The sequence below is a fragment of the Fusarium coffeatum genome, assembly GCF_003316985.1.
Source record: "Fusarium coffeatum strain FIESC_28 chromosome Unknown BRIP53273_contig_34, whole genome shotgun sequence".
Lineage (NCBI taxonomy): Eukaryota > Fungi > Ascomycota > Sordariomycetes > Hypocreales > Nectriaceae > Fusarium > Fusarium coffeatum.
The window spans coordinates 1-23,647 of NW_022157831.1; the positions used below are offsets into that span (position 1 = coordinate 1).

Sequence of the window (23,647 nt, forward strand, 5' to 3'; positions counted from 1 at the left end):
TTTTTTTTTTTTTTTTTTTGGTAAGCTGAAGTTTTTCTTGAACAACAATGTCGATCATCAACCATGACATCAACTTTCAATCCAAGCCACGACAGAAACAGAGACTTTCTTTCTTGAAAGGCATTTCCTGTTGATAACTGACTGACTCTACTGTCTTGAAACTATTTAAATAATTTAGATCAACAAATGCATGTGAAAGAGAAGCAAATCGCTCATAGAGCAACCAGTAACAACGAAATATTCGGTAGCGGCCCATCAAGATCTACAGTACAACTCAACTAGTTCATGTACCCCGCGGATTAGAACTGTTCTTATTTTAGTTTCGATTTACAGCGGGCGCTGGCCATTTTCCATGTCCAAATCCGTTGACAAACGAAAAAGACCGCAAGCCAAGTCAAAAGATAGTGGTAGTTAGCTAGGGGTATTCAATGGAAACTATGATGAGTCTGGGAGAGATGGAGGCAATACTCATATGAAACTCATCACGTCGGACAAGTAGTCTACAGGCCCCCCCACGTTTCCATTCTGTCGGTGGCTTGATCATTTGAGGATTTTGTGATACCTTTAAAGACCAACTTTCGTTACTTTTTCATCTCATCTTCTTTTTGAGATATTTTGGAGGTTGCTTTATCTACAATCACAACTATTAACCACATATACCCATCATAACTATCGACCCTGGCAATAATAGCTACGTTATCTATACTTCAATAACACGTATCGACTATTAGCAACCACAACAACAATACAACATGACGACTGATCAAGACGTATATCGCAAGACTGGAAGAGGTGGAGCTGGCAATTACGTCGTCAAAAGCAAGGCTGATGAAGCCGATAAAGTAAGCCCACAACACTACAATATCAATCTCTATTCATAATCTAACATTCAACTCAGGATCTCGAAGCTCAAGACCTAGCAACCGACGAAGTCCCCCCTCCAGACCGCACCACAGCCAACGCCCCAGCTCGAGCTGGACGCGGCGGCTCAGGAAACTATGTCAGCCCATCAGACCTGCCCGATGCGCGCGAGCAGGATGAGATGGCCAGGAAGACAGCCGCGGCGGTGAACGCGAGTCTCAGGAAGAATCCTGGAGGAGGCTTGGGCGGCAGAGGAGGAGCGGGTAACTGGAAGCATGCTATTTCGTTTGAGGAGGAGGAAAGGATGAGGGAGGAAGAGAGATCGAGGGGAGAAGCATTGGAGAGGAAGGTGAAGGAGACTGTTGACAAGGGCTTGAGGATGCCCGAGAAGGTGCATCATGGACCTGCGCATATTAAGCATAATAAGTGATTGTATTGGGCCATGGGTAACGGATGTACGATATGGATATATAAGTTAATTGAATTACTGATGAATCATCATGAATCTGAAGTCATGTCTCACGATCTTGTTCCATTCAACTACACAATTCCATATCAAATCATATATAATTCATAATTCATCTACACACATATCTGTTTCCTATGGAATGCTCTCAAAAGGGCCTCGGAATCTCTGCTTCTCTAGCCAGCATAAGAGCAATCGAGCTAAGCTCATCCAGACCTGTCACATCCTCTTCCAGTCCAGGCAATTCAAAAAGCTCAAAATCTTGATCACATATGGTTCCGGCAGCTGGAAGAGTCCCGTTCTGGAAATACTCTCTCACATAACGCATTGAACATGTCGAAGGCGCTGCGGAGGAGCAGTGCTGAAGAGGTTAGTTGATATAACACGCTAAGAGATTGAAGATGACTTACTCCGTATGAGTTCTGTGTAAGAACAACTGAGCTTGGGAACTTGGCTGAGTTGTTGAAGGCACTTTGAAGAGGTGTGACATTATCAGCTATGTTGCCGATGTAAAGAATAGGATGCGCAGTGTCGCCCCTAAAGTCAGCTGTTCATCGTGTTAGCATTGCCATCCTATACTTCTATTCTGCGACAAGAATAACTCACCATCTGTGAACTTCCACTTCGGTCTCGTCTTTCTTCCAACACAAGAGACGTGGAAGTTGGCATTGGCTGCACCAGCCCAGCGACTCTTGTGTGTGATTCTATCAAAGAACTCCGCAACTTCCTGTGGAGAATCTTCCACAGGCTTTGAGTCGGAGCACATAATCGCAGGGAAAGCATCAAGTTCCATTGGCGTCTCAAAGGGTGTTGTAGCAGGAGTATCTCCGAGCTCACACATGTCCCCCTCAAATGCCATGTTTTTGCTCATCGAAAGCACCATTTCATAGAATAGCACTCCGTCACGCTTCTCCAGAGCGGCGAATACTCGAGCTAGCTGGGGAAATTTAACAATTGGGGCATAGATGGAGGTTTGGATGAGGCGTTGAAGGTGGGAGTAGGAGATGAGAACGGGTAGCTCTGGCCCTGACTCTTGGGACCACGCAGGTAGCAGAACTGGTGACTTCTTAAGGTGGGCGAGGAGATCGCCTCGACGTTTCTCGATGGCCTTGGGAGATTCGGCGTAGAAGGCGCACTTGAGAGGTCCGACTTTGTGGCATGCTATATCAAAGGCATCGAAGATCTTGTCTGTATCAGAAACAAAGTTGCCATGGTCGAAATTGAACCAGTCATGGTAGTCGACGTTGCCTATACCTCAAGTTAATCCCATGTTGTTTAAGATTGCCCAAGAATTTGGAGACTCACCATCGCTGACCAGTCTCTCTACCCGCTCAGGGTACAGACCAGCAAAAACACCACCGAGGATAGTACCGTAGCTGAAACCCCAGTAACGGAGTTTCTCATTGCCTGTCTTGTCAAGAATCTCCAGCATGTCCCTGGCAATGGATGCGCTTCCAAGGAACTGCATAAGACCAATATCTTCCATTGCTGCCTCACAAGCGCCTGAATAGGCTGCGGCTCGAGCATAGGAATCGTAAATGAGACCGGGATGTTCATCAGCAACTGGAGTTTCTTGCATGTTCCAGAGTCGTCGTCTTTGGGAAGAACCCCAACATTCGACACGGGGTGTAGAAACGCCGACTGAGGATGGTCAGTTGATGCAGCAATCGAATAGTTTGTTCAAGATTTACTCACCTCCTCGAGGATCAAAGCTGATAACGTCCTAAGATAGTGAGTACAATCCTGATTCTTAGCCTCGAATAGACTTACATGGTTGTCACCCACAACGGCTTGGAGGATATGACCTTCTCGCTTCACAAAGGCTATACCTGATCCTCCGGGACCCTAACATTATCAAATCAGTATTTTTCCTGGTCATATAGGTAAACATATAACATACGCCGGGGTTAACGAAGAGCGGAGACACTGGGTTGCTCTTGTTCTTGGCTGGTAGCTTGATAACTCCAAGCACCACTCGCTTATGATCAGAAGGCTTTAGCCAATCCATTGGAACCTATACACACTATTAACACTGATCATGAGGGCCGAGGAAAGATATACTCACATCAAGCCTTGCGCATTCGAACTTGTCATAGCACGACTCCCAATGCAGTTCCCGGCTTGGTTTGATCTAGGCTCCGTTAGAGTCTCGCTTTTGATATAGTTCATTAATTCTCACATCGTTCCAAGTCCATGGCTTCTTCGTAGGTTCCTCAGTACTCTTTGATTCAGGATAAGGGCGGTGGTGAAAGAAGCCAATGATACAAACAGCGGCTAAAAGGCCCAGTACAGTTGAGATGTTGGATTTACGCGGGCGCTGCTGAAGATGGCCTCTTAGTAGAGGCGTTGCCTCTGGTGCCTTTTCATTCATGATGAGAGATTGAATAGACCAGATTGCCACTCAAAATCACGAACTGCAGATGATAAGAAAACTGAAAAACATGAGATAGAGATAAAAAGGGACCAGAAAGAAGAAGAAGAATGGAATTGAACCCTGGTATCTGCAATATCCATCTTACGAATCACTAGCTTTTGCCTAAGACATGCAGGACGGGATGATAAGCCAGATCAGCAGCCAAGGAACGAATGATTGATCAACATAAGATCCCTAGGATCCTCCAGCCGGTAAAGTCAATCCTGTTCTCCAACACTAAGACGTTCTTTTTTCAGCTGGGCTGCCGATATGTATCCCCAATTTGACGGTAAGACGACGCTTTAGAGGCAAGATTACGTCGTCCTATCACGTAGCACTTGATTCCAATTGCCTATTCCAGTCTGGGGGAAGGATTCACATTCACATTCACATTCAGCGTCGAGTCATGGGATCCTTCTCTTGGATCGTCGTTCTAACTCTACTTAGGCACAGCAATAGTCTACAGCACGGACAGGATTCCCCCGCTTACTCGGACAGATACATTTTTAATAGGGTCAACCTTGGTATTTTATTAAGTAGACTTTTTCATGTAGTATCGAAAAGAGCCCATCCAATCATTCGAATCTTCCCGTACTGAAAGCTCCGGAATGAAAGGTCAACCGAATTGCTGGGATACTGGGAATACACAAATTCATTCCGCCAAAAAGATCACATCACATCCAACTTGTCGTGAGTTGGTTTGGTTGTGCGCTGCATGACGAAGAAAAAATGGTTTCTCTCTATAGTATCCCAACGCCGTGGTATGCCTTCGAATCAAAAACACCCGTAACGCCCTTGTCTTGTCTCGTAGACCTTTTTGCCTTCTCGCTCGCTCTCTTTCTTCCTTGTCTCTTTGACTGCGTAGACATGTACCAGCTTTTCTCTTTTCAGACGCTTACTTCAATAACCTAAATCGTTCAGTCGGCGTCCATGTCGACATCATCATCCTCGCCGTCCTCGTCGTCGTCATCTTCGTCGTCTTCATCGTCGAACATGGCGCTCTCGTCCTCCTCATCATCGTCCTCGTCGTCGTCATTCTCAAGAGCAATGGCGACTCTCTTCTTCTCGCCACCGAAAGCCTTGGACTGCACACGCTCCTCCTTGTCCTCCATCTCCTGGATGTCCTCATCGGTCATGCCCAACTCGCGTAGACGCTTCTTCTCGCTGCCGCGCATGCGGGGCAGGAGATGCTCGTTCTCGGCGACCAGCTTGCGAGCAGTGGCAAGCTCACGCTCACGCTTACCAGCCATGCGCTTCTTGTAGAAGACGCGCTCGCGACGTTGACGGATCTCGGAAACACGCTCCATGGCCTTGATGGTCTTGGCCATAAGGTCTCGGTTGTAGCGGACGGGCACGTTGCGGCGGGCGGCGAACTGCAGAGTAGAGTCGACCGTCATCTCCTTGCCGGCGGCCTTGCGGAAAGCCTTTGTCCACTTGAGCTTGCGAGGGTTACGCTTCATCTTGAACTGTAGAGGTAGGAGTGTTAGCGGTGTAAGTTTGAGGCAGGTCGCAATGTTGTAGACGTACGTTCTTGTGGCACTTGCTGCGACAGAAACGAAAGACTCGGGCATCGTTTCGCACGAAGGTAATGCCCTTGCTGGGGTAAGCAGGGCGACTGCAAAAGTAACAAGTTTCGATTCTGAAGCACTTGGTTAGCGACAGTTCAAGGTAGAGTCCAGGTCTCTATATCATGAATGCTCGATCCCAGGCAGGATAAACCTGACAAGTGTACCATCCTTCAAGACAAACATCCTGTATAGATCCCTTCCGTCAGTAAAAACTTACCTCATTTTGTATGGGTGGTGGTCTACAAGACCAAAACAACTTCAAATTCAGCTTCCCACCCCACGGTTTGAGGTATCCCGAACTTTTTTTCGCTCTAAAGATTTTTTTGTTCCCAGCCGCCATCAACGCTTATCGATAACAAACTCACACCCCGGACAAACGTGAACCCGGCTCTCGCCGGTCCACGCCGGAGACTCTTGAAAACTTTCCCCGATTTGCCCTCCGGATCCCGAGCATCTCCATCTGCCTCACCCAAACTACGTCTGTCAAGACCGAAATACACTCTTCAAAATGGCTTCTGTTATGGCTTGGGGCGCCGGCGCTGCCGTCGCGGCATTTTTGGTATGCAACGAAAGAAAAATCGACATTTAATTCCAGGCACTAATGGCTTTTTGCAGGGTCGAGCTGGTCTGGTCGCATGGAGACGTTCACGAGGCGGCGTTGGAGCCATGGGCAAGGCTTTCTACAAGGGCGGATTTGAGACCAAGATGACCAAGAAGGAGGCTACCCTGATCCTTTCGCTCAAGTATGTTTTCGTCAACTCTACCTCTATGCCCGCAGCGCACTAACATCCCACTCAGCGAGCGAGCCGTCACCAAGGACAAGGTCCGCAAGGCCCACCGAACCCTCATGCTTCTCAACCACCCCGATAGAGGCGGTAGCCCTTACCTTGCGACAAAGGTGAACGAAGCCAAGGAGTTCCTGGACAAGAACGGTTAAATCGACACGATCTCGAATTGCTCGTTCAAGTCCTCGATGACCGAATTGGGATCTATCAGAATCGATTTATGAGTCTTACGAAGACGTAATCCAACGACTGAGGTCTGGCGTGGGCGTATGGCCGCGTGTGTATAGTGTACACTACTTGTTTACATAGCGATGGCGTTTGTTGGGTTTAAGAGGAAGAGCTAGGTGATGGGATGGATATGCCGTCGTTAAAAGCTACCTGGGCTGCATCTTGTATAACTATGAATACAGGGCCAACAGACCCGTTCTCTTCTCATCTGTTTTGCCCTCCTGAAAAGAATATTACCATATTATGCGCCTTCTGTCTGGCATAATAGCGCCCGAGGCTTCTCTCTTCAATCCATCTTGTTAAGTAAGTCGTTGCTCTGCTGCTCGTTGCCACGCACTTCTTGCACCGCAATTCCAAGCATAGCACAGAGCGTATAGTGAGCATCATTACCAGCATTGTGCAGGTGCTTGTTGGGAATACCCAGATCGTTGAGTACAGCGACGAGACCTCGCCCATTGGATGCACCGCACCAAGCCTGGTGGATATGCTGGGTGTCGACCGGCTCTTTCAATCCTGCAAGGGCTCTGAGATCTATGCCCATCTCGTTGAAGTAAGTAATATCTTGTCGCACATCATGCCCAACCACAATGATCTCTCGTTCACTGATAACGTAAGGATTGAAGATGTTCATGATAGCCTCTTGAAGGACGGCTTTCTGTGGGAAGGTGCTTGTCCTATCGAACAGTTAGTTATAGACAAGATCACAAACGAAGTTATGCTCACCCAAAGTCAAAGGAGTCGGGACACCCTTTGACAAACTGGTAGTTTCGTAAACCAGCATATTCATGCACTCGGAGGTGATGAGTCTTGATCTCGGGCCACCAACCACGACCAACGTCCTTAGGGTCAACGCCTTTGATGTCCCGTGTATCCAGGATAGCAATCCCAACTTCAGAAATGGGGTTTGGCTTTCGTTCGATCGCTTCGACATCAACGCAGACGAAAACGATATCGTGGCCATCGGGGTCTCCCAGAAGACCAAGATAGCTCAGTGTGTTGCGAAGCATTTGGTCCCTGTGTCCCTTCTTCCTGGCAGCCTTGTCCGGGTCTGCCATTCTCTTGGCAGCGAAGCCGGTCTTAACGACTCGCATTTTGGACCTCCAAACAAGCTGTTCCCGAGGGCTTGCTGCCTTAAAAGCTTCGATGTCATCGGGGTCGATGGCGGGCCATGGTCGAATGTCAAGGGAGGTCGATTCCAGAGATCGTCTCAGATACCGGGGACGTGGAGTGCCGCCTTCACCAAATTTGAGGTAGAATTTGTCCTTGTTCATGCTACCAGCGGGAATTCTGAGAAAAGTACCCAGTATGAGGTTGATTTCTTCAAGGAAGACTTCGAACTGGGCAGACGGAACCAAAAGGTAAGGGTCTCTGGCTGGCTCTAGTGGATTGTGAAGATAGAAGCTTGCAAAGTTAGTAATAACAACACAGTAACAAAGAAGCCTCTTACAAGTCCCAAGTCCGATCTTTGAGAATTTCAGTGAAAAATGGCTTCGTCTGTCGCAAAATTAGCAAGGGAAGAGCAAGTTTGCACAGAGCAGCACATACACGAGGCTTGTTGGCTTTGCCAACGAAGCGTTCGGGATACGATACGACGACCTTGAACGGGCAGAACAAGAATTCTTCATCAACATTTTGTCCGATACGAAAATCAGAGTTGTCGAAAGCTTTCTTCTTGTTGCTCTCGAACAGTTCTTTTCTGGCAGCAGCAGCTTCCGCCCGTAGCTGTTCCGGAGAGACCTGCTCTCTGATCATCCATCGTTCCTCATTTCGAATGTACTCATCATCCATCACCATTCCAAAGCTGTTTCCGCAAGGTTCATGTGCTGTGTCGCTGTCTTCGTGTGGGCTTTCAGCAAGCTTGACGCCATTGCCTAGAAGCTCTTGTAGCTTCTCCAGGCGACTTTCGAGATCCGTCATCACCGCGATCTGCTCTGAAGAAGAAAAACGACGGTCGCAAGGAAATAAAAATTAAAACGGATATCGGAGAACTGTTGCTGAATTAAAGCCAATGAAGAGAAGAAACGAAAGCTTATGTTGGTGGATGAAAGGCAGTGGAAGGTCTGAGGCTAGAAGCCTTCGTGGAGTAGGTAAGATATACCACGAATGGTGCCTGTGAGGGAGGGAAAAAAAGGGCAGATGAGAGACCTCGTCTTTTTTGCTTATTTGTCACCCAGATGATTCACTGCCATCGTCATCCGCTTTTTAGAAGAGGAAAGCAAACAGGCAGGATTGCCTGGAAATACATGTCAAACGGAAGTGCTCGACCACTGACACGACCTGCCAATAGTTTGCAAGTCACCAAGTGGCGGGCCTCCACCTATGATATGGCTGGGTGCATGAAAACGCCCTTTAATTTTATAACCCGTGTTTTTACCAAAATTATATTTTGTAAAGTCCTCTCCTAGAGTATGTAATAAATCGAGCCAGTATTTGATTCGTTAATCTGCCTCATGTGCTTAATTCCTCGGTTCTCAATAGCAAGCTTACAATGCGCTGTTCGCGCTGGCTCTAGCTGACTGTAAGCCGGGCAAGCTAAGTCTTGCGTTGATATACACAATCCACCCTTGACAAACAGCAAACTTAATTATACATCCTATTTGGACTTGTAGAACTGTTTCTAGTTAGCAAACGACCGGCAGTTCTGATTGCGAAACATACCTCATCAGCTTGTTCTGGAGTGACATCAGACACCTCAGACTGCTTATTGTCAATGAGACCAAGACGACCCCATCGCACCTTGAACCAGAAGTCTCGTCGGTCACCTCCCATATCCCCTGAAAGGAGCTTCTTCTTCATGCCTTCCATAAAGGTATTGTAGAATGCGGGCTCCTCGAGGTTGATAAGCTCTTCCCTCATCACGCCCAGACATTCCAGAGCGCGTTGGTACTTGTCATCGCCAAAGCTTTCCGTGACAAAGGTTGTTATAATCGTACCCATTTGCTTTGCTGCGTCCTCGATCTCTGAAACCTCCTCTGTGGCAGCAAGCACCTGCTTGAATTCTGGCACTGCATTGTCGGGACTGATCTCGCCCTTCTCTTCTCCACCCAAGAGTGCATCAACATCAAGGCCTGAAATGGGCTTGACAGTTTCCCTGCCACGTTTGCCCTTGACCTTTGGTGGTACTTTTTTGCTAGTTAGCTGGTGTTCGCAATATTCCGAGGAAGGATACAAACCGTTCTTGACATCCGCTGCTTCAATGAGGGCATCCGCTTTGCTCTGGACCTTCTCAATCAGATCTTGTGGTGGCTGTGCGAACCGAAGTAATATAGAAGGAGTCTCTGGGACTGGCTTTTCAGGATAAACTGCTCGTGATTTGACTGCATGATTCACTCGGTGGATCGTAGGGTTGAACGTATCATCAATGGGCACATATTCAGCCGGTTCACTGCAGGAGTTAGAAATCTGTAAGGCAAGGACAAGTTCAGACATACCCTTCATCATCCATACCATATGCCGATAAGTCCATTGCGTCAACATAATCGCTCATAGCATCATTCAATTCATCCGTAGGTAACAGTCGGTGCTTTGTAATGGTTTGGCCAGTAACCGTGACCACTCTATCCAAAGGAGGGAACTGATAGCTTCGAATGTCTTCTGCAAATGGCAGTGGAATGTCGTAGAGACACTCCATGTCTGGTTCAACGCCAGGTGCCAGTAGCACCAACAGCGGGTCCTTGCCATCTTTTGTCACAATCCGGGCAATGGCGTAAGACTCCAGCTCCGAGAGCGCCCATACGAGCGATGAAAGGGCGAGGGCGGATTTGGCATCGAACTTGCTTGCTATCGTCACGCAAGTCTCGCCAAGGTTGAGAAATGGCTCGTACTGAAAAGCATGAGTATAAGCGATGAACCGAGGGCTCACATGAGACATACCTTTGCGCACGGGATGAAACCGACAATCGAGAAGCTCTTTTGTGTATCGATCTTGGTGATGTTGTGCTCTGACTCGCTGATGTGCACTGCTGTTCGGCCGTATTCGTAGCCCTTAGCAAGATCATCGAACTCGACGTCTCGCTTTCCTCCTGGAGCATCTGGATCATTCACCTTGTATGAACGAGCTTGTTTGACTGCAGAGAACTCGACACCCTCCATCTCTTCACCTTGAGTTGCTTGGGTAGGCTCAGCATCTGGTGCACCTTCAGACTTGATAACTACTGTGCTTGCTGTCAAGGGGCGTGCCAAATGTGTCTTGAAATATCTTTCGACGTTGATACTCATTGCAGCAGGGAATGTTTCGGGGTCTCCAAGAGTAAGAGGGCCGTCATAAGTCTTGTACGGCTTGACTCCTTTGATTCGAGGGGTGTCAAGCTCATCGATAGCTTCGGCGATATTTGCGAAAACGCCGTCTTTGCAGTCGTTTACAAGTGACCTCAAAGCCTTTTCATTATCCTCCTGCAAGAATTTAGTGATGCGCTTTGGGCCGTTGGGTGTTTCTGCTGACCTTTGTGCCCGGCTTATCTTCTTCCTTAAAGCCATAATCCGGATCATCAAAGTCCACGCCGCTGTAACCGGTTAGACTTGTTGGCATAAAGGGGGTAGCCAACTTACAGGATGGTGAGTTGGATATTCGAGTCGTTCATCTTCTTAGAAATATCGCTCAGATCATCCGCATCGATTGGCCCCTGGCCATCAGTAATCAGAAAGATCTTTCGATTCCATTTGAGCTTCTTGGTGAAGGTGTCCATCATATCAACAGCGATAACAATGGCCGAAACAGCATCTCCAGCCCATGTGTTGCTTGGTTTCACAAGTGATTGGAGATCTCTTAAGGATGACATAGTCATAGGTCCCATCTCCTGCAGCACTGAGATATTCTCATATCCATCATCGTCTTGTAGCTTGTTATCGGTCTCGTCTGTTCTAAGACCCACGACGCCAACACATAGCGTTTTGCGGTTTGCAGCGACGATATCCGTGATCTTGTCCCATACATACTGCATGCTCCAGTCCAAATCCGACTGGGATCTCCCACTATGGGTCTGGGCCATAGTCGAGCCCAGATCGAGAATAAAGATGGTTGCCTCTTTTTCAGCCATGATGAAGGTTAATACGAGCGATAATCAAGAAATATTTCAAATGAACGAAGATGCGATCTGAACCTTTGTAGGTGAAGTCGCACTTTTAAATGAATGGCAGTCGCACAAAGCTTCTCAATGGTGAACCCTGGTATTGTTTAGGCAGAAGGCTCCTAAGCTCTAGCTCAGAGCTGTCTAAGATGGAAGACGTGGGGCGCGATGCCTGCAGCTGAGCTGAGCTGGATTATTGGACGCGTGAAACACGTAGTCACGTGTTCGTGGTGCCATGTTAATTGAAATGGCAGGTGCAAATCCCAACTCAACATCACGAGAATCATCAAGATACCTAATCTCCATGTCCAAATTCGATCAGTGCAATACTACCTTTCTTTGGGAGCCCGAAGTCATACTTAGGCCAATTCGTTGGCAATACCGAGTAAGAATACATGTTGTATATCCGCGATCGCTGCCTTCGTTCTGGTTCGTAGCTAAGCAACAAACATGACAATCCACACTACAAATGATTTGAGCGAGCACAAATAGATACGATTTCCATTATGTCGGGTTCGTGTTCTGTATACTTCCATTGTATTAAGAAGGAGCTGCTACACAGCAATGGAATGCACATCAGTCACGTGGGTCTCCATTATATCATAGACTGGGGTCGATGACCTGTCTAACCAGCTAAGAGAACCACCTCGGCTGAGTTGAAACCTCATCTGTTTTCATCAACTTTCACTCACAATTGAAAGTAACAGCAACAATGGCAAGCACAGCAAAGGCCGTGGCCTTTTCCCCGGCTCCCTACCATATCATCACGTAAGTTTCTTACCAGATACAGTGTATTCAACGATGAGCTAACTCAATGACAGCTATGGAACACTCTTGGGAACGACGTTCTTTCACGTATGCATATGATACTGAGTCTCTTTTTATTTCAGTTCTGACAGCTTGACAGTCTTTCATCAATGGCATCGTAATGTTCAAGGCCGTTGACCGTGCCAGCTTCTCCGCCATCCAGCAAAAGCTCTTCCCCATCTACTTCGGCCTTCAGACTGTTCTACCCGGTGTACTCGCTCTAACATTCCCTGGAAACACTCTCATTGGTCTCGCAAATGGTCCCGCTGGTTTGGTGTCGGAATTTGCCCGCTGGCACTCCCTGTTGCCCATTAGTGCCATGGCTATCACCGGTGCTATCAACCTGACTGTTCTCCTGCCTATGACTGTTGAGGTTATGAAGAAGCGACGTGGACAAGGTATGTCAAGTAAACACGCATTACATTTCGATATTTCTAACCAATTGACAGTCAAGCGAGATGGTAAGGAGTGGTATGCTGAGGGTCCTCACTCAGACGAGATGAAGACTCTGAACAGAAAGTTCGGCATGCTTCACGGCATCTCATCTCTGCTCAACCTGGCTACGTTTGTGGCTGCTATCGGATACGGGTTCACTCTTGGAGGTCGCGTTCTGTCTGTTGCAGACCTTGCCTAAACGATTCGATGATCAAGATGACAATCTTATTCATGTACTAAAATGCTAATGATGCAAACATTCTTCTCCATAGCCTAGCCTCCGTTTCCATCGTACAATAGCGAAATCTAAAGTATGTCTATTCGTTGTGTCGTAATTCGTTGAAGTCTTGGGTATAGTCTTGAAAACATTGCGCCAAATGGTTTGTCATAATATGTGAACCGGTATAGCTCTCATACAAGAGTCCGGTAGTGCAAGACAAGCGCATGTGTTTCAGATTCGGAATGAAGCACGGAGGTCCTCCTTGGCCTTTTCGAAGTCTCGCTGGCGCTGTGCTTTGGATTCTTCCTCGCTGGGAGACTTCTGTTGACGGCGCTGGTTGGCCGCCATCTGTCCCTTGATTGTCCAGCGACCAGGCTGGCGGTCAAGCATGGAATCGAGATCAATCTCGTCGCTAGGCTTGGGGAAGTCGCTGCTGAGGACCGTAGGTCGACGTGTGTTGATTTCACCCTCTTCGGCCTTGAATCCGGGGGTAGTGACTGGGGTGGTGGCAGTCGACTGAGTCTTGTGCACTTCGCTGAAGTAGTGGTTGGCGTTGCTGGGGGCAGCAGCGACACTGGTGGGAGCGGTAGGCATGTTGATTGATTGTGTTGAGAGAGAAGTGGTTAAGATTTGGTTGTTTTCGAGTGGTCCTCGGGGTGTTTCCTTTATATGAACAAACTGTAATAGTCGTGTAGGGTTCTCTGCTTTGCGCTTGTTTCGCTAACGATAAAGAGCAGAATATATAGATTAAGAAGAAAAGTTTTAACAGAATCAAGGAAACAAACAACTCAACTCCATGCGGTCTCTTCAGATATTTATAATTACGTAGGTCTCCAGCTGTGTCGGTTTTAAAACTTCTTACTGTACTGTTAGTTGCTCTACCAAGTGGAAACCCCTTTAGCTGATCGTGAAAATGGATCCCTGGCCGTGGAGACCCTGACGAACTTTAGCTTCAGGGTCCCCACGGTACCACTCTTGATACGGAATAAGCCAGAGCGGTGAATTGTACTTTGTATCTGCCTTGTCTGTGTGTATATGTCGGTCTGTTGATATCGGGCCTCGCCTCGGATGTAAGCGAGAGCAAAGAGTTTTCACGTTTGTAGCCTCTTATCTCAGCAATAAGTTATCACTAATACAGAGAGACAAGAGAAAATATGTTCCGAGGAGAAAAAACGTGGGATTCTAGAAACCCACCGATGACGAAGATGGTTGACCCATTACTCGTAGGGCGGAGTTGACGAGCCAATGATACAGCGTCATCAACTAAAGCTGTTACAATACTGTAAGGGACTCAGAACTCTGAAGATTTGGATTTTTAGACTTTGAGATTCTTCGCCACGCGGGAAGGGTTCACGGCTTCAAGATCGTACCTCGGGCCAATGATTCGTTTTCGGTATTTACTTCGCGACATGCATGGATCGGAACATGTTGTCATTGCACTAAAAGATTGCCTATCAAGATGCAGGGTCGTTATCATTTGCATGCACAGGTACGTGCTGTAAGTACTGCACATTGATACACAACGAGTCATAGTTGTTGTATATCCTCATCAGTACTGGCAGCTCGTGGATTACCCTATATCATTAACTTCACATCTTGTGTCACCAAACAATTCACAAAATACCATCACAAGGACTATCTCATCTGACTGTAATATTTGAAATGTCTTTTTATAGTAGCCCCATTGATCACCGATTATCCAACGTCGTTACATCACCGGCAATGTCATTCTCATTATCTCTGACTAAGCACAATCCACCGAGTCAGTCCGCTAAGGTTATCGACGATCCAAGTTCAAGTTGGACGAACTGAAACTCTTGCCGATCATATTCACGATATCATACCGTGTCGTCTCAGATTGTGTCCGTAGGCAAAATGGCATCTACACCAAAGTACATCAGCAACGATGTTGCTGCGATCAATGAGTTCATTGACAAATTCGACGTGAGTCATTTATACTTTGGCTTTGACTATGTTACTGACATTAATCTATAGGTATTCCTCCTTGACTGCGATGGTGAATCAAGTGAACAAAATACTCAGCACAGTGACTGACTCATATAGGTGTCTTGTGGTCTGGTGATCACGTTTACGAGGGAGTCCCAGAGACCATCAACTTCTTGAGATCAAAAGGTTAGCTTACTGTGCTCACGATCTGAACCAGGAACTCACATCGATGTAGGAAAGAGGGTCGTCTTCGTCACCAACAACTCCACAAAATCCCGTGATGAGTATCTCAAGAAACTCACAGGGCTTGGCATCCCAAGCGAGAAGGATGATGTCTTTGGTTCCAGCTACTCTGCTGCGATCTACATCGCCCGTATCTTGAAGCTGCCCGAGGGTAAGCGCAAAGTCTTCATTATCGGAGAGTCGGGAATTGAGCAGGAACTTGATTCTGAAGGTGTTCCTCATATTGGAGGCACTGATGAGGCCTTCCGACGGGATATCACAAACGACGACTTCAAGGGTATCGCTGATGGTTCATTGCTCGACCCCGAGGTGGGAGTTGTTCTCTGTGGTCTTGACTACCATGTCAACTACCTCAAGTACGCCCATGCCATGCACTACATCAAGCGCGGAGCTACATTCCTCGCTACCAACGTCGATTCGACATTGCCAATGCACCACAACTTCTTCCTCGGTGCTGGTTCCTGTCACATCCCCGTTGTTCACGCTACAGGACAGCAACCTTTGGCGCTCGGTAAGCCTAGCCAGGCAATGATGGATGCTGTAGAGGGCAAGTTCCAGCTTGACCGAGCCCGCACATGTATGGTTGGTGACCGACTTAACACTGATATCAAGTTCGGCATTGAGGGCAAGCTCGGCGGAACACTGCATGTTCTAACTGGCGTGAACAAGAAGGAAGACTGGGAGAAGGAAGATGCTATTGCCGTGCCTTCGTACTACGCCGACAAGTTCAGTGATCTGAGAATGGCCAAGGAATAGAAGTTATAGACCCATCATATAGACAAGATGTATTATAGAGTAACTAGGCATCTACGACCCCTATACTTTCACCCTCATTGGTATCTAGTGTTTAGCCCGCATACTAGCTTAAAGCAGACGTCTTAGGCATCTATACCTGGAACGCCATGTTCTGTGGATAAGCAGTCTGCTCAAAGTTCTTTCTTGCCCTCATTCTGCTTGGCAAGGTCGCTAGTTCGGATGACCTTTGGAGGAGGGGTCTTGTACGGTCGAAGAGACTTGGGCAAGAACATGCCAACCTGCTTCTGGTACTTAGGATACTCAGAGTACTTGCCAACAGTGATAAGCTCAGTGAGCCAAGTCGATCCTTGGAAGAGCATAACCAGAGCAGCAGAGCCAGCAAGTGTGTAGCTGTAAAGATTCTTGGTTGCATAGCAACTCCACTGGTACAGGACAAGCCAGACAAGCTGCTCAGCGGCAAAATTGGGGTGTCTGCTGTAAGCCCAGAGTCCAGAGGTGTTGAATCCTCGGTCAAGATCAGCTTGAGTATATTTGAACTCCTTGGGGACCTTGGCCTCGGCCTGATACTTGTGCTTGGCCTCGTGGTAATCTAGGAGGGTTAGTCTTGTTCACCTCAAAGTCAGATAGGATACTCACCCCATTGCTGGCCATCACTAACCCACTCGCTATACACCAAACCGACCATAGTGAGAAAGAAGAAGACGTCGGCAGGAGTCACATTTTCCTCAAATTTGGTGGAGAGTAGGATGGCATAAGCGGGAACGCATGAGAAACTGAAGAGCAGGACACTCTGATAGAAAGAGATGAAAGTGACGTTGAAGATGAACCAGATGAATCTCGGCACATATTTTTGAAGGATGGCCCTGTCTATTGTAAGCGAATGAATGAATCTCAGTCAGCGATTAGCTTACCATCGATAATCTTCAGATCCCTTGTTGTAGCCACCCTTACGCCAGTAGTTATAGGTCAAACGGCACTGTAACACGAATCAGCAACGGCTTTGACGAATGGCATGTAAAGAAACTCACACTCCAAAGAGTAGTAGCAAGAGAAATAAGGTCCACTCGGGAAGAGTTGAAGCCAGCAAGACGCGCCCAGATTGAAAGATGAACAACATAGAGGTTGGGAAGAATAGACCACATGCGGTCAACCTGAGAGTAGTTTTTGTTGATCTCCGAGACAATGAGGAAGGGAACCCCAAGGGCGAGAGAGATCGCGAAACCTGAAATCAGCGGGTTTGTGTCAACATACAACTGCCTTAGTCCATCTGGGCTGGCGATGTTGTCGAGAACCTGCTGAGGCAGAGCATAGAGCTGAGGAATATACGGCTCGACGGCTTTTGCGTACTCGCCGCAGTCCTCAAGGGACTTGAGATATGGAAGAGCCATGGTGGTTTAATCAGAGAAGAACAATATGATTGATGCTCCAAATCTCGACTTTCTTGGTGGTGTTTTAAGGTGTTTTAATAGGTACGAGACCGTATGATACACCAAAGACAAGCCCGCGTCATAGACGACCTGACCTAATGAAGTGGATGACACACGCTATTTCTATTCTGGGTTATACGCCTGAATACGCTACGCCGCAAGGGAAGGTCCATTTCCTTGTTGCCTTGGTTCTGTTCTGTCTTCTGTGTGGGGTCGCTAAAGCTTAGGGAACAACTCCCTGTAAGATTCGGAAGCAGCCGCTGTGGCTAGTGAGAGAGCTACTGAAAGAGGCTTAAATTTTCAACGTCAGTGACCCGCCTTCACTCTTTTTCTCATCCAGCTGCATCGTGAATATCACGAGGGAGCTACATTGTGGTGGTCAAATTAAGATTACAGCGCGTTTCTCAGAACGAGAAATCAACTGGACCGAGCAGTCAAAGAAGGCTTCAATTCAAGCAAAGAATAGTCCTATAAGGATATGGCAGCAGCTCTTTCCCACTGCATCCGCGTGTTTGGCAAACCCTCTGCTCTCTCTGAATCGTGCTTGCCTCAGCGCAAAACTTCATCTTTGCATGAAACCTGAGGCAACGTTCCACTCGCTCTCGTAATCATTTCACCGACTAAACACTCTTCAGCCGAGTAACAGGCGACTCTTCTCCGAGAAGACAGCCAACTGATCCAGAATGAAGGTCCTCTGTGTGGCTGAGAAGCCATCTATCTCCAAGGCTGTAGCTACCCATCTTGCTGGAGGCCGTGTTGAAACGGTACGAGCATCTACTCCTGCGACGATTTGCGTTGCGTACTAACTCAGGATTTGTAGCACAATACGAGGAACAAGTACATCAAAAACTACGGGTTCGATTTTGACTTTGGTCAACAATTGGGTCAATGCTCTGTCACTATGACTTGTGTCACTGGGCACTTAACCAGTGTCGACTTTACACCCGCAAACAAAAACTGGTACTCGCCTCCTCCAGAGTCTCTGTTCAGTGCCCCAATCGTTACAAATATTAGCGAAGTAAAGCTCCTCGTTTTCCTTAGACACCATCCGTCACTAACAACTTGAAGGATAAGAAGACGATCGCCCAAAACTTGGAGTCTCAAGCGAGATATGCACAAACTCTAATAATCTGGACCGATTGCGATCGTGAAGGCGAACATATCGGTAATGAAATCGTCGAAGCTGCTCGAAAAGGCAAGCCAGGTATACGGGTACTGCGAGCAAGATTTAGCAATGTCGAAAGAGCGTGCGTACCCCTATTTTGTTCCTACGCCTTACAGAACCTAACCCTACCAGGCATGTTATAACAGCAGCCAGGAACCTGGCAACTTTGGACGAAAGGCAAGTCCATGCCGTAGCTACAAGAATAGAGCTCGATTTGCGCATTGGATATGCGTTCACTCGCTTCCTTACGAATAACCTACGACAGCTTGGGGGACCACTGGAAAAGCTGACTCTCAGCTATGGTTTGTAACCCGTGTCCAAGTCTGTCTGCTTATTTTTGCTGATTGTTCAGGATCATGTCAATTTCCAACGCTTGGCTTCGTTGTTGACCGCTACTTTCGTGTCAAGAACTTCGTCCCGGAACCGTTCTGGAGCATAAAGCTGATGCACAACCGAGAGGGCAAAAAGGTGAACTTTTCTTGGTTACGGAATAGGCTTTTCGACCGGATGTCCACGGTTATATTGTATGAAAGGTGCCTTGCAGCAAAAATGGCAACTGTCACGAAGGTTCAACAGAAGCCTACTCGCAAATTTAAACCACTGCCTCTGACAACCGTTGAGCTACAAAAGGCTGCGACGAGGTTATTGCACATGAGTGGACAACAGGCCATGACCATCGCCGAAGGACTCTACAACAAAGGATTTATCAGCTACCCCAGAACTGAGACTGATCGCTTTGACCGAGGGATGAATCTCCGGACCTTGGTCGATAAACAGACACCCGACCAAAGATGGGGCCCATTCGCACAGAACCTCGTCAATGGTGCTTTTCAACAGCCAAGGGAGGGAAGACACGACGATAAAGCGCACCCCCCTATCCATCCTATTACATATGCTTCTCCCTCTGTCTTGAACCGTGATGAAGGTCGGTTATACGAGTATGTTGTTCGCCGCTTTCTTGCCTGTTGCTCAGATGATGCCAAGGGCATGGCAACTGATGTTGAGGTTGAATTTGGAGAGGAGTGTTTCAATGCTCATGGAGTCATTGTTCTTGAGAGAAATTACCTTGACGTGTTTGTCTATGAGAAATGGAATAACACAGTGGAGCTACCGAAGTTCACAGAAGGAGAGCGATTCCAGCCGACTGAAGCCTTGATGACGGAAGGCAAAACTACAGCTCCAGGCTATCTCACCGAGGCTGATCTGATTGCTCTCATGGATGCCAACGGGATCGGCACAGATGCTACCATGGCTGAGCATATTCAAAAGATTCAAGACAGAGAGTACGCTGCTACGATAAATCAATCAGGCCAAGCACCGGCAGATGATGAAGATTCGGACACTGGTCCGTCCACAAGAGGGCGCGGCCGTGGCCGTGGCGGTAGAGGAAGCAGAGGCGGACGCGGAGGCGCATCCGCGTCAGGAGGTCGTGGCGGGATAAAGGTCTTCGTCCCTACACAGCTTGGTGTAGCCCTGATCTTGGGATTCGATCGAATGAACTTTGAGACCAGTCTCGGCAAGCCATTTCTACGGAAGGAGATGGAAATCAAGATGAAGGCTATCTGTGACGGTCACACAAACAAGGAAACCGTCCTGCGAGAAAGTCTCGCCCAATACAAGCTTGTGTTCGAGCAATCCCAACAGCAGTTAGGGGTTCTGCGAAGGGTATGTGCCTGATTGCAACACAAACTCGACGTATCGTATTACTGACCCTCATCCAGGCTTGCCGCGAATTCGTCTTTGCTTCGTGAGGCTTCGGTATCTCGGCATTCAGGGCACATGAACCCTTAGTCGATGCCACATTCACAAGCAATCTTCAAGATATCTAGGGGTTGAGTTGCTAACTTTGGAAGTTGACGATATGACGAAAGTGACCACACCCCATCCCATTTGTGGATCGCGAAACTGGCGAGGTTCAACCTGACTTGGAGCCTATCAGCCGGTGGATCATTCACACGTACGGTTTGAATGATGTGATTTGAGTATCGTCAACGATGGCCTCGAAACACGGCGGCGTATATTAAACCACCCCTCAGTTGGGATACCTTGGCGGCGGGGTTGACGCAGCTGTAACCATGTCCCAAAAAGTCAGTGGTGTAAGCATGGCAGTGACGAGACTACTAAACTCGGCAACAGACAGGTGAGGCAGGGAAGAGCTATCATGCGTCAACCACCTAGCTGGGAACGGATGGCTGAGGTCTTTCTATGCGGAGGATCCGGAACGGAAGAGACCGGGACTGTCCACGGCACGGGGGCCACACTGGATACCAATCCCCCGCACGACGCGATATCGTAGCCTCGGACTTCAAGAGCGCGGGGCAACGGGATTGATAGAGTGAGTCCGTCTCTCTTCCGTTCTTCCTTTTCGATGCGCGGGGAAGCGCCTTTTCCATGAGGCGTCCACGGCGCAGCATGTCAAACGTGGGGTTTATCCGTGGACGATAGGCCACATGTACGTGAAGGACGAATGTCCTTGGTTTCATGAAGCGTGGAGAGGGGATATTTCAAAGCCGGCCACCGGCCGATGCCTCCACCACCGACGCGGACTTACTGCTGGGCGATAAAACCGGCATCTGGAAACAGGTGACGAAGTAATGTCGGTAATACTGACGGCGTCAAGAGCCCAATCATGAAGAAGGACCTTAACAACGTGATGGCCACACATCAAGGATAGCTTCTCTAGGATATGTGTTAGTATTCCAATAACAGGATATCTTGCACAACCAATCACATTTTACAAAGAAGAAGATAGCCGAATGCCTCCCCGAACTTTGACTTAGCCATCATCGACAATACGAATGCTCCGAAAATGGCAATGATTACGTTGGATTAGCCAGGAATCACTTTGCATGAGACACGAACAGAGTGGGATAGGCTTTCGAATTCCAATATCATTCTGGCCAGCATATTCGGCCAGGCCGGCGAACGAATATCAAGGTGGTGTCCTATCTTTGGAACCGAGCATTAGGGTTATTCGCTTCAACAACGCCCGCTGGATCACAAGAGAACAGTGACTTGATATGAAGCGATTACACAAAAGGCCAAGCCAAAGAATGGACTGTATGAGCAAAGCATCGAAAACAGTATGACGGGAACTAGAAGTGTGCCCATGACTTGAATACGGCTTTATAATCACACGCCCCCATCGCGATACAGAGCACGGGATGCCACAGTTTGGACACGGGAGGCTTGAGTTCATCGGGTGCGTGCCTCTGCATGCTTCTAGCCCTACACATTCGCGAACAAAGGGTTTGGAAATACGCAGGAACGCACACAATAATTTTCTAGAATTCGGATCTCATTCCTTGCTTGAGGTCTCCTTTTCGAAAGGGCTCACTAACAACAGGCCGGACGAGATTAGGGCATAATGTTGGAGATTGGGCCGTTACTGGCGGATCAGAAGCTGGCCATGACTCTGATATTCCCAGTCAAGGAGGGACCCCTTACCCCTGTCGATGAAAACTAAATGGGTCCGCTGATTTCCGGGTAAGGAGTCAAAGAAACCCATACAAAGAACGACCATTGACATAAAGACTTGCATACTTTCATGGCTGGCTCATAGCAAAATGTGCCTGCATTATTCTTGCATGAGACGGATAGATGCAGGTATTTTAAACGATCCGCGGTGCTTCCATGGATGTCCCTGCGATGCATGTCATGACGGCCACGTTTCCTTGAGTAAGAAGCCGACTGTCATGACGCCCATGACTTTCTGCTTGGGTTAAAGTCATCATTTCAATGAATCAGCCATCAATTTGAGCGGTTCCAAATCAGGGGCTGGGGATTTGATTTGGGAATCTATTCCTGCCATTGCGATGAGTGGGTGGAATGCTGGTCACTTTCATCTGGTGAAGGTTGTTGAATCGCAAACAGCCACGCATTAAGCTCCAACAACCTTACCCCAATCTCCTGGGCCACGGGGCCCAAGGCGTTGGCCGAAAGGGAACATGGTGCCGCGTATCTTACACGCTAAGAATGACACCGGGACAGTAACAGAGCTGCGACTAACTAATTGATCCCCAGACTCTACGAAAATTGGAGACTTGCCGAGAGATCAGGACCAGCCATTACTGACACGAGCTCTGTCGCCGGCCTGCTTCAAGCTGAAATACCATACTGTCCAGCACAGTACGATGACGATCGATACTGGTGCCGCGTTAGTTAAACGCGCCGTCCCGGATCTTTGGAAGGCCTAAATCGCCCGACTCCCTCCGCTTCCAGTGTTCAGGCTCCGTTGACCGTTCAAGATGCTGCACATGATGGGACTAACTTGGCAGATCGCGGTGTGCTCAATTGTGTCTCATCGCTTTACCGTACAACACACCGTAACCCTCCGACAGTCAGGAACTAAGGCAGGGAACAGGACCCGGACCCTGGATTGTCATCCATCTGATTCTGAGCAGCTTCTTGCTTGCTTCGTTTTTCGTCTGTTATTACTAGTCGATGGAGTAATAGCGGAACTTCAGCCGACATTTGGAGACATTCTGCTGTAAAGCAGCCTGACGCTTGACAGGACCACTCGCGGAACTCTGGAAGAGGAGTCAATAGCGAGGCGCCCGAGCCAGATCGTGAACGTTGCGTTGGAGCTTGCTGGGGCGTAAAACGGCAGTCCATTTCGTTTGGCCTTGTCCGGCTCGCTTCCCCGTTTACCGCTGTGGCTCGGATCCTCTCGTTTCCCTAGACTACCAGCTGCTTGGGAATTGAATCAAATGAAAATACCACAAAAACAATTTCACATGGACCAGCAAAAACAAAGAAAAGTGCCACTTTTTATTTACTATTAGCATGGAAGAAAGAAGTGCGGTGGAAACTGAAAGAATACGTAGCACTGCATATTTTGGGAGGGAAAGGAAGTTTGTTGGGTTCTAGGGCTCTTCCATTCCTTTTAGACTATGGTTTCCATGGGATGGTTGTCTCAAATGCGGTAGAAACAAGATATCACTCACTGCCTATCGTCTACAGTACTGTACGGTACGGTACAATCATCCAACATTCCCCAATCAACCTTATCAGACGAGAGATGTTGGCTGAACAGCCACAGCCTACAACACTGGACCGAAACATGGGGGTGACACTCAATAATTGACGCCTGGCCCGTTTGGGCTGGGTTTGAGTGTTGGATTGAATGGTTTGTTAGGTGTGTTTGTAGTAACCAAGGCGTTGGCACTGTCTGCCCAATCCTTTGATAGCTGGAGTGCCAAATTTACACCCGGCCGCCCTAAGATACACTCCCACTCCTGCTTACAGTACAGTACAGCAT

General features: G+C 48.0%; 11 protein-coding genes across 11 annotated transcripts; 5 read left to right on the plus strand and 6 right to left on the minus strand.

The window, feature by feature from the left end:
* Window positions 1-752: 752 nt before the first annotated feature.
* Window positions 753-1,291, plus strand: FIESC28_01309 (uncharacterized protein; the record flags this gene model as incomplete). Its single annotated transcript, XM_031155460.1, has 2 exons — window positions 753-842; window positions 899-1,291. 2 exons carry the CDS (start codon window positions 753-755, stop codon window positions 1,289-1,291), a joined length of 483 nt encoding a protein of 160 aa, XP_031020407.1.
* Window positions 1,292-1,475: 184 nt separating this feature from the next.
* On the minus strand, window positions 1,476-3,698 carry FIESC28_01310 (uncharacterized protein; the record flags this gene model as incomplete). The annotated part of the gene is made up of 9 exons (XM_031155461.1): window positions 1,476-1,688; window positions 1,738-1,874; window positions 1,934-2,575; window positions 2,633-2,968; window positions 3,023-3,050; window positions 3,098-3,172; window positions 3,228-3,341; window positions 3,393-3,458; window positions 3,507-3,698. The coding sequence occupies 9 exons, from the start codon at window positions 3,696-3,698 to the stop codon at window positions 1,476-1,478; spliced, it is 1,803 nt and encodes a 600-aa protein (XP_031020408.1).
* A 959-nt stretch (window positions 3,699-4,657) lies between these two features.
* FIESC28_01311 (uncharacterized protein) lies at window positions 4,658-5,530 on the minus strand (the record flags this gene model as incomplete). Its single annotated transcript, XM_031155462.1, has 3 exons — window positions 4,658-5,206; window positions 5,268-5,355; window positions 5,526-5,530. The coding sequence occupies 3 exons, from the start codon at window positions 5,528-5,530 to the stop codon at window positions 4,658-4,660; spliced, it is 642 nt and encodes a 213-aa protein (XP_031020409.1).
* A 286-nt stretch (window positions 5,531-5,816) lies between these two features.
* On the plus strand, window positions 5,817-6,245 carry FIESC28_01312 (uncharacterized protein; the record flags this gene model as incomplete). The annotated part of the gene is made up of 3 exons (XM_031155463.1): window positions 5,817-5,867; window positions 5,924-6,051; window positions 6,107-6,245. The coding sequence occupies 3 exons, from the start codon at window positions 5,817-5,819 to the stop codon at window positions 6,243-6,245; spliced, it is 318 nt and encodes a 105-aa protein (XP_031020410.1).
* A 362-nt stretch (window positions 6,246-6,607) lies between these two features.
* Window positions 6,608-8,238, minus strand: FIESC28_01313 (uncharacterized protein; the record flags this gene model as incomplete). The annotated part of the gene is made up of 4 exons (XM_031155464.1): window positions 6,608-6,995; window positions 7,045-7,722; window positions 7,769-7,815; window positions 7,867-8,238. The coding sequence occupies 4 exons, from the start codon at window positions 8,236-8,238 to the stop codon at window positions 6,608-6,610; spliced, it is 1,485 nt and encodes a 494-aa protein (XP_031020411.1).
* Window positions 8,239-8,914: 676 nt separating this feature from the next.
* Window positions 8,915-11,357, minus strand: FIESC28_01314 (uncharacterized protein; the record flags this gene model as incomplete). Its single annotated transcript, XM_031155465.1, has 7 exons — window positions 8,915-8,932; window positions 8,980-9,443; window positions 9,495-9,706; window positions 9,753-10,144; window positions 10,195-10,713; window positions 10,763-10,823; window positions 10,870-11,357. The coding sequence occupies 7 exons, from the start codon at window positions 11,355-11,357 to the stop codon at window positions 8,915-8,917; spliced, it is 2,154 nt and encodes a 717-aa protein (XP_031020412.1).
* A 742-nt stretch (window positions 11,358-12,099) lies between these two features.
* Window positions 12,100-12,828, plus strand: FIESC28_01315 (uncharacterized protein; the record flags this gene model as incomplete). The annotated part of the gene is made up of 4 exons (XM_031155466.1): window positions 12,100-12,155; window positions 12,209-12,242; window positions 12,295-12,592; window positions 12,644-12,828. 4 exons carry the CDS (start codon window positions 12,100-12,102, stop codon window positions 12,826-12,828), a joined length of 573 nt encoding a protein of 190 aa, XP_031020413.1.
* A 252-nt stretch (window positions 12,829-13,080) lies between these two features.
* On the minus strand, window positions 13,081-13,443 carry FIESC28_01316 (uncharacterized protein; the record flags this gene model as incomplete). The annotated part of the gene is made up of 1 exon (XM_031155467.1): window positions 13,081-13,443. The coding sequence occupies one exon, from the start codon at window positions 13,441-13,443 to the stop codon at window positions 13,081-13,083; it is 363 nt and encodes a 120-aa protein (XP_031020414.1).
* A 1,281-nt stretch (window positions 13,444-14,724) lies between these two features.
* Window positions 14,725-15,795, plus strand: FIESC28_01317 (uncharacterized protein; the record flags this gene model as incomplete). The annotated part of the gene is made up of 4 exons (XM_031155468.1): window positions 14,725-14,793; window positions 14,845-14,866; window positions 14,914-14,982; window positions 15,032-15,795. 4 exons carry the CDS (start codon window positions 14,725-14,727, stop codon window positions 15,793-15,795), a joined length of 924 nt encoding a protein of 307 aa, XP_031020415.1.
* A 170-nt stretch (window positions 15,796-15,965) lies between these two features.
* Window positions 15,966-17,183, minus strand: FIESC28_01318 (uncharacterized protein; the record flags this gene model as incomplete). Its single annotated transcript, XM_031155469.1, has 4 exons — window positions 15,966-16,384; window positions 16,432-16,658; window positions 16,707-16,771; window positions 16,824-17,183. The coding sequence occupies 4 exons, from the start codon at window positions 17,181-17,183 to the stop codon at window positions 15,966-15,968; spliced, it is 1,071 nt and encodes a 356-aa protein (XP_031020416.1).
* Window positions 17,184-17,905: 722 nt separating this feature from the next.
* FIESC28_01319 (uncharacterized protein) lies at window positions 17,906-20,138 on the plus strand (the record flags this gene model as incomplete). The annotated part of the gene is made up of 6 exons (XM_031155470.1): window positions 17,906-17,986; window positions 18,043-18,240; window positions 18,291-18,469; window positions 18,520-18,689; window positions 18,740-20,052; window positions 20,109-20,138. The coding sequence occupies 6 exons, from the start codon at window positions 17,906-17,908 to the stop codon at window positions 20,136-20,138; spliced, it is 1,971 nt and encodes a 656-aa protein (XP_031020417.1).
* Between the last annotated feature and the right edge of the window lie 3,509 nt (window positions 20,139-23,647).